Source organism: Pteropus vampyrus, unplaced genomic scaffold (assembly GCF_000151845.1).
Source record: "Pteropus vampyrus isolate Shadow unplaced genomic scaffold, Pvam_2.0 Scaffold80, whole genome shotgun sequence".
Classification (NCBI taxonomy): Eukaryota; Metazoa; Chordata; class Mammalia; order Chiroptera; family Pteropodidae; genus Pteropus; species Pteropus vampyrus.
In genome coordinates, this window is record NW_011888861.1 from 6,183,523 (window position 1) to 6,203,164 (window position 19,642).

At 34.0% G+C, this 19,642-nt stretch overlaps 1 protein-coding gene across 1 annotated transcript in view; it reads left to right on the forward strand.

The window, feature by feature from the left end:
• RANBP9 (RAN binding protein 9) overlaps window positions 1-19,642 on the forward strand; it is an 80,139-nt gene that overhangs the window by 26,575 nt on the left and 33,922 nt on the right. The window contains exon 3 of the mRNA XM_011362878.1: window positions 19,439-19,491. Within this exon, the coding sequence (XP_011361180.1) occupies window positions 19,443-19,491 (49 nt within the window). The 5' untranslated portion in view covers window positions 19,439-19,442. The remainder of the gene's footprint in view (window positions 1-19,438; window positions 19,492-19,642) is intronic.

The window sequence follows — 19,642 nt, forward strand, 5'->3', positions numbered from 1 at the left end:
TGTTCTTGTGTTTCTGTTTATTTTTTATTGTGTTTGGCTTTTGTAGGTTTTGCCTCTGGTTCTTCTTGTTTTATGTTATATACTTCAGCTCTGAATCTTTGGTGTGTGGTTACCATTACGAATATGAAAAGGATAGTTATATATATACAGTCATGCATTTTCTTCTGTGTGTGCCTTATCTCCATTCCCCTTTGGGAATTTGGATCTTTGAATCCTCCCCTTTTTAGTCGTTGCTGTCTCAATTTATCCCTATGTATGCTGACCTGTTCATTACTTTATTGTTGCAACAATTCACTTATTATTTAAGCTATAATGCCCTGTTCTTAGTAAGGGTTGCATTCCTCTGCTTCTGTTTGCCTGATAGTCACTTTACTCCTAATTATGTATTTTTGTTGTTGTTACTTTGTTTTAGGTAAGGTGACCCCTTTCAGTATTTCCTGTAGTGCAGGTCTTGTATTGGAGAATTCCCTCAATTTTTATTTGTCTGGAATAGTCTTAATTTCTCCTTAATATCTAAAGGAGAGCTTAGCTGGATGCATTATTCTAGGCTGGTAGTTCCTTTCACTTAATAGTTTAAATATTTGATTCCATTCCTTTCTGGTTTATAAGGTTTGTGCTGAGAAGTCTGATGATAATCTAATGTGTTTACCTTTATATGTTACCAGTTTCTTCTCCCTGGCTGCCTTGAGAATTCTATCTTTGTCGTTTATTTATGATAACTTTAATACAGTGTGTCTTGGTGAAGGCCTTTGGGTTGAGATAATTGGGTGTTCAGTTGACTTCTTGAATTCCAAGCTCCAGCTCATTCCTTAGATTTGGGAAATTCTCGTCAGCTATTTGTCTGAAAATGCTTTCTAGTCCCTGCTCCTTTTCCTCGCCTTCAGTAATGCCCATTATTCTTATGTTTCCTCTACTGATGGTATCAGCTAGTTCTTGTGTTTCTCTTTCATTATTTTTCATTCTTCGGTTTCTTTCTTCTTCCTTCTGATGCATTTCTAGATTTTTGTCTTCGATATCACTGAACCTTTCCTGCATTTGGTCATCTCTATTTCCCAAGCTTGCTATTTCATTTTTCAACTCTTGCAGTGTGTTCTTCATTTCCAGATTTGGTTCTTTTTGAGGGTTTCAGTCTCCTCGCTCTGCTCATCTTATAGTTTTTTCAATTCCTAAAGTTGTTGATATGATTTGTTTTCGATCTCATTGAGTTTTTTCAGAAGTTCCATCCTAAATTCTCTGTCATGAAATATGGCTCACAGCACTGGTCGCCTCCTAGGAATGGAAATGTAGCTTACAGGGCTGGCCTCTTTTGCTGCTATTGGAAAGGCCACTCACAATGATGGCCGCCCTGCTGTGAACCCTTGGTTATGAATTACTTGGAGCTGAGCTTGGCAGCAAACCAATACCTGCCCTGGGCATTCTGCAGGTTGGGTGGGGCGGGGTCTCAGAGAGACAGTGGTTGTCAGATCAAAATAGCATCAGTCTTCCTGGAAATTTGGTAACTGTTGTTAAGTTCCCACAGATGGCCCAGATCACAGCAAGACCAACTGCTGTCTGAGGCTGGACCACAAGTCCCCGATATCTGCCCAGATTCGTGTTGGCAGCAGTGATCTGCCTGACCTTATCTCTGAGATGGGGCTCACAGCGCTGGCCGCTGTTACTGGGATTAGAAATACTGCTCGCAACAATGGCCGCCCTGCTGTGAATACTTCACTCTGAATCATTCAGCTCAGGTCTTGGCAGCCAATCATAAACAGCTGCTCCTGGCAGTCTGCAGGTTAGCTGGGGTGGGCCGATCCCCTCAGACCAGTGTCTCCTAATGGCTCTGTGGGAGGGGTCTGCACAATCAAGCTGGTATGGTCTGTAGGGGAGGCCGGACTAAGGCACAATGATGGCTACTTTTCCAGCCCTCTTTCTGACTCCAGATAATGGAGACTTTTTCAGAATGAATCCCCACGAGCCTCAGACCCACTGCTGATGTCCCGGGTGAGTATCCACAGGTCAGAAAACCTTTACGTGGGTCCTTCAAAGGGATGTCTAGTGGCTCAGTTGCCTTCCATCTCACCCGGACAGCTGGAATCCTCTCTAGTTTCTACAGTCAGAGTTATTGGAATCTCCTCTTCCCTGGGCTAGGGAGCCCCCAGATGAGACCAGGACTCCCCTCTCCTTCAGGAGAGCCTCTGTAGCCTCGCTCTCCCTCTTGATGATTCTCCACCACCCACAGGTATGGGTCCAGCCCGATTTGGGACTTTGCCCCTCCTACTGGCTTTGATGTGGCTCCTTTATATTACCAAATGTAGATGTTCTGATCAGCTGGACTTCAGGTGATTCTCCACGCTGATTATTTTATAATTTGGTTGTAATTTCAGTGCAGTCCTAGGAGGAGATGAACTCTGCTTTTACCTAGTCCGCCATCTTCCTGCTTTTCGTTTTAAATAAGATACTGGTAAATGAATTATCTAGTAAATTAAAAAGCTAACTCCATTACTATAGAACAAAAATGTCTAGCTCTCCAGTCTTCTAAAATTGCTAAAAATTGAATTATTTCATATCTATCCTCCATATTTACCCTTTTTGAAAACATTGTTACTTTACATTTCCAACAAATGTACAAGCTGTTTTACAACATGCTTTCCCCCCCGTTATTGTCTTACATTTTTACATTTTATTAAATACTGTTTTTATAGCGGCATTTATAATTGCCATATAGATTTGTTTTGTTTCTAAGGCTTTGGAGATTCTAGCAGGGTCTGGCCAAAATTTGATGGCTTCTCGGTTGCAGAGCCATCTCTTTCTTTAGCCCTCGAGTTTATGTAATAGGCAGGGCCTGGGTAGGTCCTTCATGAGATGGTAGAAGTGCCACATAATTTTAATGTTTGCACATACAGTGATTTGTTCCACTTATTGGTTAATCCTGGTTTTTATATAACATAAACAGCACTGCATTGAATGTTCTTGTATCTATTTTTGCATATACTGATGATTATTTTCTCTAGGATATGTTAAGTGAAAAATGGTTTGCCATTTTAAGGAGAATTTCTTTGATTACTAGTGAGGTGAAATATTTTTTATGTTTATTTTAATTTGTGGCTTTTTTATTAGAGTATTTTCTTAAAATTTTTTTTATTAACATACAGTAAAATTTATATTTTTGTTTGTACGCTTTTGTGAGTTTTGACTAATGCATTGAATTTTAAAACTACCACCACAATCAAGATACAAAATAATTCCATCGCTACTTGAATTTCTTTAAAAGGAAATACCCCTTCATTAATCTTCCCTACACTTGTAACTTCTGACTGCAACCAAACCATTCTTCTTCCAAAGGGTTTTCTTTTTCAAAACTGACATATAAAAGGAACTGTGTGGTATGTGACCTTTTGAGACTGACTTCTTTCATTTAGCATAATTCATGTTGATGCTTGTACCAATAGTTTGTTGCTTTTTATTACTGAATAGTGTTCCATTGTAAGGATATACCGCAGTTTATTCATCCCTTCACCTGTTGTAGGACTTTGGGTTATTTCCAGTTTATGTCGATTATATGTTTAGATTTACAGAAAAATTAAATAGTATGGAGTTTTCCTTCTTTCCCCTCCAGTTTCCCCTATTAATATCCTGCATTAGTATGGTACATTTTTATAATCAATGAACCAATATTGATGCATTATTATTAACTAAAGTCCACAGATTACATTAGGGTTCACTTTGAGTTATACATTTGTACAGGTTTTGGCATATGCATAATGTCATGTATCCACCATTATAGTATCATACAGAATGGTTTCACTGCCCTAAGAATCTCCTGTGGTCCATCCACCTCTCCCTTTCTCTTCCCCGCTCTACCCTCCATCGTCAAACTCCTGACAACCACTGATCTTTTTAATGTCTCTATAATTTCACCTTTTCTAGGGTGTTATAATTGTATAATCATACAGTATATATAACTTTTGCAGATTGGTTTCTTTCATTTAAGAATATGAATTTAAGATTTCTCTACGTCTTTTCATGGCTTGATAGGTCATTTCTTTTTATCAGTGAATAATATTCCATCGTATGGATGTATCGCTGTTTATCCATTCACCTATTGAGAACCATCTTAGTTATTTCCAATTTTTTGACAGTTATGAATAAAACTTCCATAAACAATTGTGTGTAGGTTTTTATATGGACATAATCTTCAGCTCATTTGGTTTGGGTAAATTCCTAGGAGCATGATTGCTGGATCATATGGTAAGATTGTGTTTAACTTTATAAGAAATTGCCAAGTGGCTTTCAAAGTGACTATACAATTAGTTTCTGTTGCTTCACATTCTCACTAACAATTAGTATGTGTTTTTTTTTTTTTTTTTTTGATTTTAACTCTTAAAAAGTTTTTTTTTTTTTTTTGGATTTTAACTGTCATTATAGGTGTGTAGTGGTATCTCATCATTGTTTTAATTTGCAATTCCCTAATGACATAGGATGTTAAGCATCTTTTCATATGCATATATATGCCATTTGTAGATCTTCTTTGGTAAAGTATCTGTCCAGATCTTTTGCCCACTTTTCATTTGAGTTGTTTGTTTTCTTATTGTTGTTTTAAGACCACTTTGTATATTTTAGGTACAAGTCCTTTATCAGTTATGTGTTTTGCGAGTATCTGGCTTGTCTTCATTCTCTTAATACTGTCTTTTGAAGAACAGAAGTTTTTACTTTTAAGTTCAGCTTATCCATTTCTCATTCACAGATCTCGCTTTTTGTTTTGTATCCTGAAAGTCATCATTGAACCCAAGGTCACTTAAATTTTTTTCTGTGTTCTAGATGTTTTATAGTTTTGTGTTTTATATTTAGGGCTGTGATTCATTTTGAGTTAATTTTTGTGAAAGATACAAGGTCTTTTACAAGTGGATGTTCATTTGTTCAGTACCGTTTGTTAAATAAAAAGACTCCTTTTTCGTTGACTTGCCTTTGCTTTGTCAAAAATCAGTTGACCGTATTTTTGTGGGTCTATTTCTGGGCTTTCTATTCTATTCCATCGATCTATTTACCTTTTCTTTTGCCAATATCATGTAGTCTTGAATACTGTGGCTTAATGGTGTGTCTCATGTTTGAGTAGTGTCACTTCTTTGGCTTTGTTTTCCTTTAATACTGTGTTGGCTATTCTGGATCTTTCACTTTTCCATATAAACTTTAGAATCAGCTTGTTGATATCCATAAAATAACTTACTTGGAATTTGAGTGGGATTATGTTGTATCTGTAGATCAAACTGACATCTTAACAATACTGAGCCATCTTGTCCATGAATGTGGAATATCTCTCCATATATTTAGTTCTTTGATTTTGTAATCAGTTTTATAGTTTTCATCATATAAATCTTATACATATTTTTGTTAAATTTATATCCCTTTTTTCTTAGTGCTTATGTAAATGGCACCGTATTTTTAATTTCAAATTCCAGTTGTTCACTGATAATATATAGTGATTGACTTTTGCATATTAACCTCATATTCTGCAATCACTTCCTATAATCACTTATTAGTTCCAGGAGTGTTTTGTCAATTCTTTGGGATTGTCTGCATAGATATTTTTGTCAGCTGCAAACTAGGACAGTTGTATTTCTTCCTTTGCAATCTACAATCCTTTTCTTTCTTTTCTTGTCTCATTGGGTTACTAGGACTTCCATTATGATGTTGGAATAGGAGTGGAGACATCTTTGCCTCATTCCTCGTCTTGGTCGGAAAGCATCTAGTTTCTCACCATTAAGTATGATGCTAACTGTAGGTTTTTGTAACTGTTGTTGTGAAGATGAGAAAGTTCCTTTCTATTCCTAATTTACTTAGAGTTTTAATAAGAAACAAATATTAGATTTTTGTCATGTGCTTTTTCTATATCTGTTGTTATGATCATGTGATTTCTTTAGCCTGTTGATGAAATAGACTATATCGATTTTCAGATGTTGAACCAGCTTTGCATACTTGGAATAAATCCCACTTAGTTGTAGTGTTTAATTCTTTTTATACATTGTTGGATTTGATATGCTAATATTTTGTTATAGATTTTTTACATCTATGTTCATGACAAATAAGGCCTATAGTTTTTTTTGTTTGTTTTTCTTTTTTTAATAATATCTATCTGATTTTAGTTAGTATTAGTGTAATGCTGGCCTCATAGAATGATTTAGGAACTATTCCTTCTGCTTGTATATTCTGGAATGGATTATAGACATTTGTTTTATTTCTTCCTTAAATGTTTTAGATTCACCAATTGGACTATCTGACCCTGTTTTCCTTTTTGGAAGGTTATTAATCACTGATTCCATCTCTTTAATATACAGAGACATTTTCAGGTTATCCATTTCTTGTGTTTGTGAGTCTTGGTAGATTGTTTTTCAAGGAATTGGTCCATTTTATCTAAGTTATTAAAGGTATGGCATAGAGTTGTTTATAATATTCCTTTTAATGTCCATGGGATCACTAGTGATATTATTACTGATAACCATAATTGCTAATTTCTTTCATTCTAATGTTAATAATTTGTCTTTTTTTTCTTGGTTAGCTTGGCTAGAAGATTATTTTATTGACCTTTTCGAAGAACCAGCTTTTAGTTTTTTTGATTTTCTGTTTTCAGTTTCATTGATTTCTGCTCTTTTAATTATTTTCTTCTACTTGTTCTAGGTTTATAATTTTCTTATTTCCTAGTTTCTTAAGGCAGAAGCTTAAATTACTGATTTTAGATCATTGTAACATTCAGCACTATACATTTCCCACTAAACACTGTTTTTCACTGCATCCCACAAATTTAGATAAGTTGTATTTTTATTTTCATTTAGTTTAAAATATTTTAAAATTTCTCTTCAAATTTCTATGATCCATTTGTTATTTAGAAATATGATGTTTAATTTCCAAATATTTGTGACTTTCTAGCTATCTTTTATTGATTTCTAGTTTAATTCCATCGTGGTCTGAGAGCATACTTTTTATTACTTCAGTTTTTTTGTATATATAATTAGTTTCGAGTACACAGTACATTGGTTAGACATCTGTATAGTTCATAAAATGCTCCCCCCAATTGCTCCTTCCCTCCCCTGACCCTCCAACTAGCCAAAGTATTAATGCTAACTGCATTCCCTATGCGGTGCTCCCCATCCCTGTGACCATCCATCAGCTACTAATTTATACTTCTTTAACCCTTCACTCATTCTCCCAGTCTCCCAAACTCCCTTCCCCTCTGTCCTTCATCAAATTGTCCACTATGTTTGTGAGTCTATTTTTGATTAGTTTGTTCTTTTTGTTCCTTAGATTCCGCATATAAGTGAAATCATATAGTATTTATCTTTCTGTCTGACTTAAATACCTTCTAGGTCTATCAAAGCAATATCTTTTTCCATTCCCTTCCTTTTCATATGTAGGGGTCTTGTTTTCTTATCTTTTCAGTCAATCTATCTTTTGGTTGGGGCACTTCATTCTTTTCCATTTAAGATACTTATTGATTGGAATGTAGTTGTTACCATTCTTTATTTCTGTTTTTGATACATGTTTTTTCTTCTTAAAGAAGTCCTTCCAACATTTCCTGTAATACTGGCTTGGTGGTGATAAATTCCTTTAGCTTATTTTTGTCTGGGAAGCTCTTAATCTGTCCTTCAACTCTAAATGATAGCTTTGCTGGATAAATTATTCTTGGTTGTGTATCCTGGGTCTTCATCTTGTCAAATATTTTTTGCCAAGCCCTTTTGTCCTGCATAGTTTCTTTTGAGAAATCAGCTGTCAGTCTAATGGGTGTTCCCCTATAAGTAATTACTTGTTTTTCTCTTGCCGCTTTTAATATTCTTTCTTTGTATTTAATCTTTGGCATTTTAATTATGAAGTGTCTTGATGTGGACCTCTTTGGGTCCCTGATTTTTGGAATTCTCTGAGCTTCCTGGGGTTTTATGTCCATTTCGTTCACCAGGTTAGGGAAGTTTTCCATCATTATTTCTTCAAACAGCCGTTCAGCATCTTGATTTTCTTCAGGTATGCTGATCAGACGAATCTTTGGAGCCTTAATAGTGTCCCATAGGCTTCTTAAATTATTTTTATAATCTTGGCATTTTTTTTGTTGCCATTCTCATTGAGTGTCCTGATTGGCTTTCCTGTCCTCCAGATAGGGCATTTGATCTTCTTCTTTATTTACTTTGTTTATTCCATCTAATGTACTTCTCATCTCAGATAATGTGTTCTCCATTTCAGACTGGTTCCCTTTTATAATTTCCATTTCTCTTTTTATGTTTTTTATCTCTTTCTTGAACTTCTCATTGAATTCATCTACACTTCCCAAAAGTTCATTGAGCATCTTTATAACCAGCGTTTTGAATTCTGCATCTGTTAGATTACTTGACTCCATTATATCTGGATCTCTTTTCTGTTCTCTCATATGGTTTCTGCTTGTCTTCCCATTTTGGCTGCCTTTCCGTGTCTGTTTCTATGTACTAAGCAAAGCTCCTAAATATCCCGGTCTTATTAGCATTGATTTGTGAAATAAGTGTCCAGTGGCACAGTCCTGAGAGGAATTCAGCTGCAGACCAAATTTAGCCCAATCCTCTACCCCTCCCAGGCCACCTGTTAAGATTCAGCAAGCAATTCACAGATACTGTGCTTATAGTTGCCTCAAAAGCCCATACCAGAAACCGAGGCCAGCTGCCTCCACCAGTGTGAGTTTCAGCAAGGAGCACCTGACTTGCTGAGGATACACCTGGATGTGGCTTGGGTGGGACCCGAGTTGGGTAGCAGGGGTTTCAGGGAATCCTCTGGGCGGAGCGACCTCTGTTATCCAGTTTGATGATGTCACGGCTATGGAGGCACTGTGTCCAGCGCACTGGGAGCGGGGAGGGCTCAATGGAACAATAGAGACTGCTGGCACTTCTGTAGCGAGTGAGTCTCACCTCTGCCTGCACTCCGACAATGTTTCCTTGTAAATCCTTGGTGCCCCCTGCGCGCACCCTAATGGGCACTGGTGCTCCTAATGAGCAGGTCCGTTCACTACGAAAATCGGCTCCCAGATGTGGCCCCTTTAAAAGGCATCTGCCGCTGCCGCAGCTTCTCACTTAGACGCTCAGGACCAGACAGCCCCATGTCCTGGCCCTGTCCTACCTTCTGCTGTTGCAGGGTGATTTCTTGGATTTCTCTCTAGTTGCACAGCTTGTTCATCCCAAGCTATTTTTCCTTGCTGCTGCTCCTTATTTCTGTCACATCTTTGATTTGGTCACCATAAGGATGAACAGAGCCTCTATCGTCTACATCATTTTTTCTCTTCCTACTTCAGTTTTTAAAAATTGTTAAGGTTTATTTATGGCCCAGCATGTGGTCTGTCTTGGTGAATATTTTTATGAGCTTGAGAATAATGTCTATTCTGCTGATATTGAGTGAAGTATTCTGTAAATGTCAGTGAAATCCAGTTGATTGATGGTGCTGTTGAGTTTGACTGTTTTCTTACTGGTTTTCTGCCTGCTTTGTCCGCCGATGGCAGGTTTGGTGTCTCCAGTTATAATAGTGGATTTAACTGTTCTTTCTTGAAATTCTATCAGTTTTTGCCTCACATCTTTGACACTTTGTTATTAGGCACATAAACATTAAGGATTGTTATCTTCAAGAATTGACACTTTTATAATTAGGTAAAACTCTTTATTCCTAATAGTTTCCCTTGCGAAATCTGCTTTATCCGAAACTAGTATAATTAGTCCAATTTTCTTTTGATTAACATTAGCATGGTATGCCTATCTCCATCCCTTTACTTTTAATCTACCTGTGTCTTTGTTTAAAGTTGATTTCTTGTAGACAACCCGTACTTGGGTCTTGTTTTTTTTTTCCATTCTGTCAGTTTCTTTTAATTGGTGTATTTAGACCTTTCACTGTGAGAGTGACTATTATAGTTGAGTTGATATCAACTCTATTTGTAACTATTTTTTATTCATTGCATTTGTTCCTTGTTGCTTTAAAAAATATATCTTGTTTTCTTCTCTGGTTTTAATTGAGCATTTTATAATTGCATTTTCTCTCATATCTTAAGATATCAGTTATACTTACTTTTAAATTTTTTTGGTTGTTGCCCTAAAGTTTGCATTAGACAATTTCAACTAATATAAGTCCATTTTCAAATAACCACTTTACGAGTAGTGCAGGTATTTTATAACATCATAATCAATTCTCTTCTCCCTTCTAATATTGCTCAGTCGTTTCACTTATCCATAAGCTATAATTACCCATTTATTGTTAGTTATTCTTTTGAACAGTTATCTAAGATCAATTGAGAATAAGAAAATTAAAATATTTTATCCTCGTTTATTTCTTTCTTACCCTAGGCAGGTCTTTTGGCAACAAATTGCCTCAGTTTTTGATTATCTGTTAGAGTCTTGTTCTTAACTTTTGAAAGAAAATTTTGCTGGTTATTGAATTCTAGATTAGTAGATTTTTTTTTTAACACTCAGTTCACTCCAGTCTCTTTTTGCTTGCATGTTTTCTGAAGAAAAATCTCATAAAATTCTTACCCTTCTTTCTTACCTTTAGCCTGTTTCAGGGATTTCTGTTTGACTTTTGCAATTTGAATATAATAAGCCTAGGTGTAGATGTTTTGCTATTTATTCTCTTTAGTGTTGTCTGAGCTTTCTAGAATTTTGGTTTGGTGTCTGTCATTAATTTTGGAAAAATTCTTAGGCATCATTTCTTGAAATACTTCAGTTTTTCTCTTTCTTCTCCTTCTAGTATCCCCATTACATGTATGTTATACCTTTTATAGTTGTCTCACAGTGTTTGTATATTCTGTTCCAATTTTTTTTTTTTTCCCCCTTGACATTTCTGTTTGGGACATCCCCATTGACATATCTTCAGGCTCATGGATTGTTTCCTCGGTTGTATTTAGTTTGATGATGAGCTCATAGAAAGCTTTCTTGATTTATGTTAGTGTTTTTGATTTCTAGCATTTTGCTTTGATTTTTAAAGCCCATAGCATTTTAATCACAGCTATCTTAAATTCTTAGTTTGATAATTCCAAAAATCTCTGCCATTTCTGGTTTTGGTTTTGATGTGTCTCTTTAGAATGTAATTTTTCTTGCTTTTTGGAATGCAGTGTAATTTTTTTTGTTGAAAACTGTACATGATTAATTTTATAATAGGAAATCAGGTAAATAGATCATTACTGTGAGGTTTTATAATTATGTAGCTAAAATTTATACTATGTTTATGTTTGCTAGGTGTTTGTGTTGTTTGTAGGTGTCAGAGACTTCCTTTTTACTCTAGTTTCCTTGTCTTCCCAGTTGTTTTGGGTTTCCCTAGAAACTCCTTAGAGTGTGTCTTGTAGCTCTCTCACTTGTAATCTACTCTTACTATACTGGAGCCCTGTTAATGTGGTGATAAAGTACTGGAGAATGAAAGTGTGTTCTATAATGTTAGGATTAAATCTTTGTTGTAGTGAACCAGAGGTCTTGGGCTGTGGTCTTCAGAAGAGTCTTGATCTTTTTTCCCCCTCCCCTAACCTCAGTTAGGAAGGCTAGCTGGGACTGGGGTTGTCTAATTGTCCTTCCTCTAGGTCAAATAAAGCTCTAAAAAGTATTTTCCCTTGAAGTCCAGTCTTCTTTAAGGAGAACATCGCTCTGGGCATATTTACGTTTCCTTTTCCCCATGACCAAAACTACAAGGAATTTTTTTCCTGATGATAACCTGGTGGAGCTCCCGAAGGTAAAACTCATAAATATGTGGAAGCTTCTTTAAGATGAAAAGGGTTTTAAAGCCCAAGCTAGTTTACACACAGCCTTCAGCAGTTCTTCATTTGCCTTTAAAGTCCTACCACTTACCTGTCTTTGGAGGCTCCTGCTCCTGGTAAGCTCTGTGTTCTCTTGTCTCTTCAATTTTCCCGGAGGCGTTTTGCCTTCTGAACTTAATTTTCTGATGACTCTAAGAAGCATTGTTGATTTTCAGTTTGTTCACTTTTTTCCTTGTTGTGAGGATGGGAGTGGCAAATTTCAAGCTCTTTACATTTTGGAGCTAAAACCAAAGTCTTCATGTTTTTGTTTTAATGAGAGTTTTATTGAGACGTAATTCACATACCACAAAAATTTACACTTAAAAGCGTACATTTCAGTAGTTTTTAGTGTATTCACAGAATTGTACAACCCTTACCACTGTTTAATTTTAGAACATTTTCATCACTTGAAAAAGAAATCCTGTCCCCATTAGCAGTCACTTCTCCCAGCCCTATGCAAGGCAACCACTTACTTGTTTTGTTTCTGTGGATTTGCCTATCCTGGACATTTTATATGAATGGAATCATATAATACATGACCTTTTGTTTCTGACATATCTTTTAATGTTTTCAAGGTTCATTCATGCTGTAGCATTTATCAGTACTCTGTGCCTTACTGTTGCCAGTAACATCCCATTGTAAGGATATATCACATTTTGTTTATCCATTTGTCAGTAGGTAGAAACTTTTTTTTTTTGGTTATTATGAATAATGATGTTGCAAATATTTGTGTAACATTTTTGTGTGGATGTATTTTCAGATCTGTATAGATATTTCAGAGTTGAATTGATGGGTCATAGGGAAACTCATTTCAAGTTACGAGATTTTCTTAGCAGTTGTTCTGGACAGTTACCCAGATAATAACTTAAAACAATATAATTTGGACTAATGGTTTCTGATGAGAAGTCTGTTAATCTAATTGGGTTACATAGTATTGACAATATAGAGCAATAACAATAACCTATCTATAATAGGAAATGAACTAACCTAGTCTTCTAATCTCTGTTATTTGATATTTGGCACAACTATTATTTACTTAACAATGTTAATAAATGTATAATTTGAAATTGAATTGATACTCATGTCTATTTCATTTTCTAAACATGTAGTACCACAATAATAAATTTCTTGTCCTCATATTTAAATCTTGCCACTCCATTCAACTACTGTTGAATTTGAGTGTGTTTTTTATATGTCATGCAACACTTCATCTACCAGCTATCTTGGTTCACTGTGTATTATGAGCCACACCCATGCACGTCTGGTGTCACAAATTTTCCCCTGTTGAATAACTCTCTTTTCACCGCTTTACAATAACTTCCAACCATCAATCTCGATGTCACCCATTTCCCAAGTAAGCTTCAGGTCTTTTTAGCGTAAAGTGCCATGTTTATTGTAGTATTTCTTAACATGTGTAAAACTTTTTATTGAAATTTTTTTAAATTAGGTTCTTTTTTTATCTGTGTGTTACTGACGAAGTTTTGACATGCTATGATCTTAACCTCATTTTTCCCATTAGTATTGTGGTTTTTATTGCATGATTTTGTATAGTGTGATTTTAAGGAACTTAAATGTCGTAGTATAGCAAAACTGACTATAATTGCTTTATCGCATATCTGTCCATTTCTCTGTTCATTCATTGATTCATCTTATCTTTGATGCATTTCAAAGTAGATTTCACTCTTAATCACTACAGCATGCTTATCATTAATAGAATGTGATTTTTTTCATTCTTTTTAATTGTAATATTTACATACAGTGAAATGCACAAATCTTAAGTGTACCATTTGATTTTTGCAAATGCATAGACCCATGAAGAACAAACTCCTGTCAAAAAATATAGAACAATACCGGCATCCTCAGAAATGTTCTTATGGTATTTAACAGTCAGGTCCTGTCCTTGCCCTCTCAGAACTGACTGCTGTTTTAATTTTGCCTGTTTTAGAACTTTATGTGAAAGGAATCATGTGGCATATACTCTTGTAAGTCTTCCTTGATTCAGTATAACATTTTTTAGGTCATCCATGTTGTTTGTATATTTCAGTAATGCACTTTTCCTTTTTATTTCCAAATAGACTATACCACAAGTTATGTACCCATTCATTTGTTGATAACCAGGTTGTTTCAGGATTTTACCTATTGTGTAAAAAGCTGCTCTGAACATATTTGTACAAGTCTTTAGGTTAGACATATGCCTTCTTTTCTCTTATGAGTGGAATTACTGGGTCTTAAGGTTGGTACATGTTCAGTCTTCCAAGAAACTGCCAGTCATTGTTCCAAAGGAGTTGTACCATTTTCAATTCCCACCAACAATGTATGAAAGTTCTTATTGTGCCATATTCTTGGCAACACTGCTGTTGTCAGTCTTTTAAATTTTAAACATTCTGCTGAGTGTATAGTGGTAGGTCAGTGTGTTTTTAATCTGTATTTCCCTGATGACTTAATTGTTGTAGCAGTTTTATGTGCTTCTTGGTTATTTGCAGTATCTTTCTCTGAAGTTGTCTATTCAGATCTTTGTCCATTTTTAAAAATTGGATTGTCGTACGTCTTTTAAGCAGAAGTTTTTAATTTTGATGAAGTCTGATTTATGAGTTTATTTTATGGTTCTTGCTTTTTGTGTCCTAATAAATCTTTGCTTTATCCCCAAGTGATTCGGATATTTTTATATATTTTCTTTTAGAAGCTTTATAGTTTTCACTTTTATATTTAGGACTATGATCCATCTTCAGTTGAGTTTTGTGTATTGTATAAGGTAGATATTAATGTTCGTTTTTTTCCATATGAATATTCTATTACTATTTGTTAGAAGAACAATATTCTTACCCTTTTGGATTGTTTTGGCACCTATTCTGTAATATTCAGTGATTGTATAACTGTGAATCTCTTTTTGGGCTTTTTCTTCATTCATTCTGTTGATGCTTATGCCAGTGTCGTGCTGTGTTGATTACTCAGTTATATGGTAAGTCTTGAGGTCACATTGTGCAAATCCTACTACTACATTCTTTTTCGAGCTTTCTTTAAATATTTTAGATTCTGTTCATTTCTGTTTAAGCTTTGGAATCAGCTTGTCAGTTTTTTACAGACCCCCCCAGTACGATTATGATTTGGATTGCATTGATTCTAAAGATCAGTTTGAACAGAATTGCAGCCTTAATAATAATGAGTCTTTCAATCCATACACATGATGTATCTCTCCACTTATTTACATCTTTTTTAATTCTCTTCAGCGATGTTTGGTAATTTTTAATAGAGAGGTTGTGCATGTCTTTTGTTCAGTTCTTAAGTTTTTATGTTTTCTGGTGTTATTGTAGATGAAATTGTTTTTTAAATTTCATTTTCTTAGTGTTTGCTTCAGTATGTACAAATACAATAGGTTTTTGTATACTAACCTTGTATCCTGCAACCTTGTTAAATTCACTTATTAGTTCTGATTATTTTGTTGATTCCTTAGGACTTTTTGTTTTAATAAACAATCATGCTATCTACAAATAAAGTTTTATTATTATTTTTATTTATGCCTTCTATTTCTCTATTGCGTTATTGAAATTTGCAGTACAATTTTGAATATAAATAGAGTTGACATTCTTGCTTTGTTCTTGATCATAGGGGAATAGCATTAAATATTTTATTATTAAACATACTAGCTCGATCTTTTTTGTAAATGTAGGCTGTGGAAGTTCCCTTGTACTCCTAGTTTGCAAAGAGTTTTTATTGTAAATGGGTGTTGAATTCTGTCACTTTTTTTCTGTGACTATTTAAATGATCGTATGTGTTTTCTCCTGATTTGGTAAAATACATTTGGTGTTTGAATGTTAAACCAACCTTGCATTCCTCGGTTAAGCACTGCCTGGTCTTCCATATATTATCATTTTGATATATTACTAGAATTCCACCTTAATTTACCTAGTGGCTTTTTAATTATATCTTTTTTGGGACATTTTTTAGTGATTACTCTAGAAATTTTAATATATATACCTGTTTTCATAATCTGCTGAGAATATTGTATCATTTCACATAAGATGTAGAAACTTGCAACTATATAGGTCTATTTGCCCCCTCTTGTCCTTTTTGCTCTAGTTGTCATATGTATTACATCTGCATATCCTACAAACTGCACAGTACATGTTATTTTTGTTTTGAAGAGTGATATGTTTTAAGAAAATTAGGAATGAAAAGTCTTTTATTACATACTCATCTGTATGCCATTTTGAGTGCTCTTCATTCCTTCCTGATAATTCTGGTATCTGTCTGATGTCATTTCCTTTCAGTTTGGCAGACTTACTTTAGCATTTTTCTTAGTGCAGGTCTGCTGGAAGCACATTCTGTTATTTTTCTTTTATCTGAAATGTTTTTATCTCACTTTTATTCTTGAAAGATGTTTCCTTGAATATAACACCCATTGTTGGCATGGGTCCTCCACTCCCATTTCTGCACTTTTAAATATTTCATGTCATTGTCTTCTGGAATTCATATTTTCTTGTGAGAATTCAGTGTATATTCAGCTCGGAGTTCCTATAGAAATAATATGTCATTTTTGTCTGTCTGGTTTCTGTATTATCTCTTTATTCCTAGTTTTCAGCAGCTTGACCGATTTGTGCCTACGAGTGCTTTTTTGTTTTTTAACCTGCTGAAGTTTGCTGTGCTTTTTGAATCTGCAAAAAAAATTTTTTTCCAAATTTGGGAGATTTTTGTCAGGTTTTTTTCCCTCCATTCTCCTTGTGGGACTCTGGTTATGTGTCTGTTAGACCTTCTCATACTGCCCCAAGAACTCTTCTTTTTATTCTCTGAATATTTTTTCTGTTTTTCAGATAGATTTGCCTTCGTGTTTACTTAATCATTTTGCCGTTTCCAATGTGCCATTAAGTACATTAGTAAATATTTATTTTATGTATTTTTCAGCTCCAGAATTACCATTTGGTCTTTTTTATTATCTGTCGAAAATTATTATTATTTCATTCAATACAAGTATATTTTCCTTTACAGCTTCGAGCATTGTAACAACTGCTTTAAATTCTTTACCTGCTAATTCCAGCCACTTGATCCTCTCAGGGTCATTCTCTTTTGTTTTTTTGTTTTTCTATTGAATATAGGTCATGTTTTCCTGTGTCTTTATATATCAGATAATTTTTAATTGTATTCTAGCATATTATATATGGATTATACATTTGTAAAAATCTGAATAGTATTTTTTTTACAACCTGTGAGTTAAGTTCTAGGTTGACAATTCTTTACTTTAAATATTTTGAATATATTGTGCCATTGTTCAGTGTCATCAGCTGCTGCTAGGGAGAAGTCTACTGCCAGTATAACTGTCATTCCTTCAGAGGTAATCTGCTTTTGCTCTTTGGAAGCTTTTAGGATTATATCTATTATTGATATTCTACAGTGTGTCTACATGTGAATTTATTATTATCTTTCTCAGTATCTGTTGGAAACTTTCAGTTCAACAACATTTTTCGCTTGTGAAAAATTACTAGCTAAATTATCTCAGTAACTATTGGTTACTGTATTTTTTTAGTGATAGTGATTCCTTTTTTCATTTAAAAATCCTAAATGTATTTTAAACAATTTTTTGTCATACTATCCATTGATGTTATCTAGAATGAATTCATATTCCAGTTGTATATTTTATTGGTCTTATATATATATATACTTTTGGTGTATTTTAGAATTATGTTTTTGCGACCTCATTTTGTTGGAAATTTAAATTTTTTTCTGCAATTTGTTCATCTGTCTTCTTCTATACTTATTTTTTCTTTATTACAGTTTGTACTTGCTTTCTAACTCCTAGGCCTCCAGTCTAAAATCAGGTCTTACATTAGTTTCTAGGTTCTTTCTTTGAGGTGATAATAGGAGTATTAGAGATTTAGTCACTGATCCACTCAGCTTCATTCAGATCCTAGTCAGGAAGCTACTGCTTTGCTTTTCTTCTCACATTGTCGTCTTGTGCCTGGAGTCTTTGTGTTTTTGTTTTTGTTTTTTAAATACTTACTTTGTGTGTTGCGTTCGGAACAGAAGGGCTGAATCAGTACAAAATGAGTCTTCTTGACTAGACATTTAAATGTAATTTCTTAATATTTTGTCACTCCTATCATGGCACATTAGTAATAATGCTTTTGTGAAGTCAGTTAACTGAGTTTTAATATCTCGTAGGACAAAAACTGTTATTTTAATTTTCTTTTTTGATCAAAATTCTATATTTTTATATATGAAGTTTAAAGATCATGTTTTCCCAATTTAAAAATTCTTTTGGAATCTGTCTCAAATCTCATTAAATATATAAACTAGAAAGATTGCCATTTTTATGCTGTCAAATTATCCAGATACATAGTATACCCATTTGTTTACAGCTTTTAATATATTGTTTTTGAGCCTTACTTGAGATCCTTATTCCTGTTTTATGGTTTCTGTAGTTATTGTGACCAGTATATGTATATATGTACCACTTCTTTCTCTAGCTGATTATTACTAGCAAAGAAATTAAAGTGGTTTTCTTATATACAGTCACTTGGTCAAAATACCTAATTAATTCTCAAAGCTTTTAGTAGATTCTGTAGTTTTTTATGTACCTAATCATAGCAACTATAAATAAAGGTAATTTTATATCTTCTAATCTTTATACAGGTTATTTAGTTTTTGTACTTTATTAAAATGTTCAAAACAGTGTTTAACCATTATAGGCATCTCCATATTCTGATTTTGATGGAAGTGACTTCAGTGTTTCACTGTTCAGTATCTTGCTTGCTGTTGTTGGATTTGGAACAAAGTATGTCATATTTAAGTAGTTGCCTTTTATTCTTATTTTTCTTAAGTTTATATTAGGAATGGTGGCTGAAATTTGTCAAATGCCATTTTAAATCTTGATGCAATCATAGTTGGTTTTTTAACAAATTGGATTCAGTTTGCTCTTTTACTTAGTTTTTCTTTTTTGCATCAATATTTATAAGTGTATTACTTTATACTTTTCCATTTTTTGAAATATGTTTATCAGATTTTATTAATACAACCTTTTAAAAATGAATTGCATACCTTAAAAATTACCTGTTCCTCTTGTTTTTCTTTCATGGAGGTAATTTTGTTCTTCTAGTTTTAAGAGTCCCATGTTTAGGTCCGTTTTGTCAATTTGCCAAAACACTTTTATAAACCAATATGTAGATACCCCACATACACACTTTTTAATATAATTTTATTAAGTATTTGAGATGTTTTTATATGAATTTGACTTTTTTCCCCCCAGATATGTATCCTTGTTCTGTTTTTATGTGTGTCTGTGTGGTCTGCATTTTTACTCTATCCTTTTGGAAATATATTTGTTCCTTATTTAACATTTCTTTATTTCTTCTCCAAGCCCCTCTATACTTTTGTTATACTCTATCCTAAATATTTATGTGTAGATAGATTGGGAAGGTTTTTATGATTGTTAGTAGAATGCATAATTATTACCAATACTTTGAATGTACTTATGAATGGTTATTATAAGAATTTCTTGTGATCTGGGTTTTATTGTTGCTTAATATTGCCCTTTTTGCTATTTAATGAATCGCAATAACTTTTTTTTATAGCTAACCTATGAATTTCGACTTGGGTTTGGTTGTGATAATGTTTGAGAGTGTTTGGTAATTTATACATACACGACCATAATAACCTGTTTTTCTTTTCTTTCTTTCTTTCTTTTTTTTTGTTTAACAGTTACATGGGAATTGGTCTTTCTGCTCAAGGTGTGAACATGAATAGATTACCAGGTACAGTTGTAATCAGATTATAGTATAGTCTTATAGCTAACTCTTTGTGGCTAAAATTTTTCAAGTAATAAGTTGAAAAACTTAAATACATTGATTTTTCTGTATTTTTAATTACCTGTGTTATGAGTTCAAAGTAGAAGCTGAACTTCTA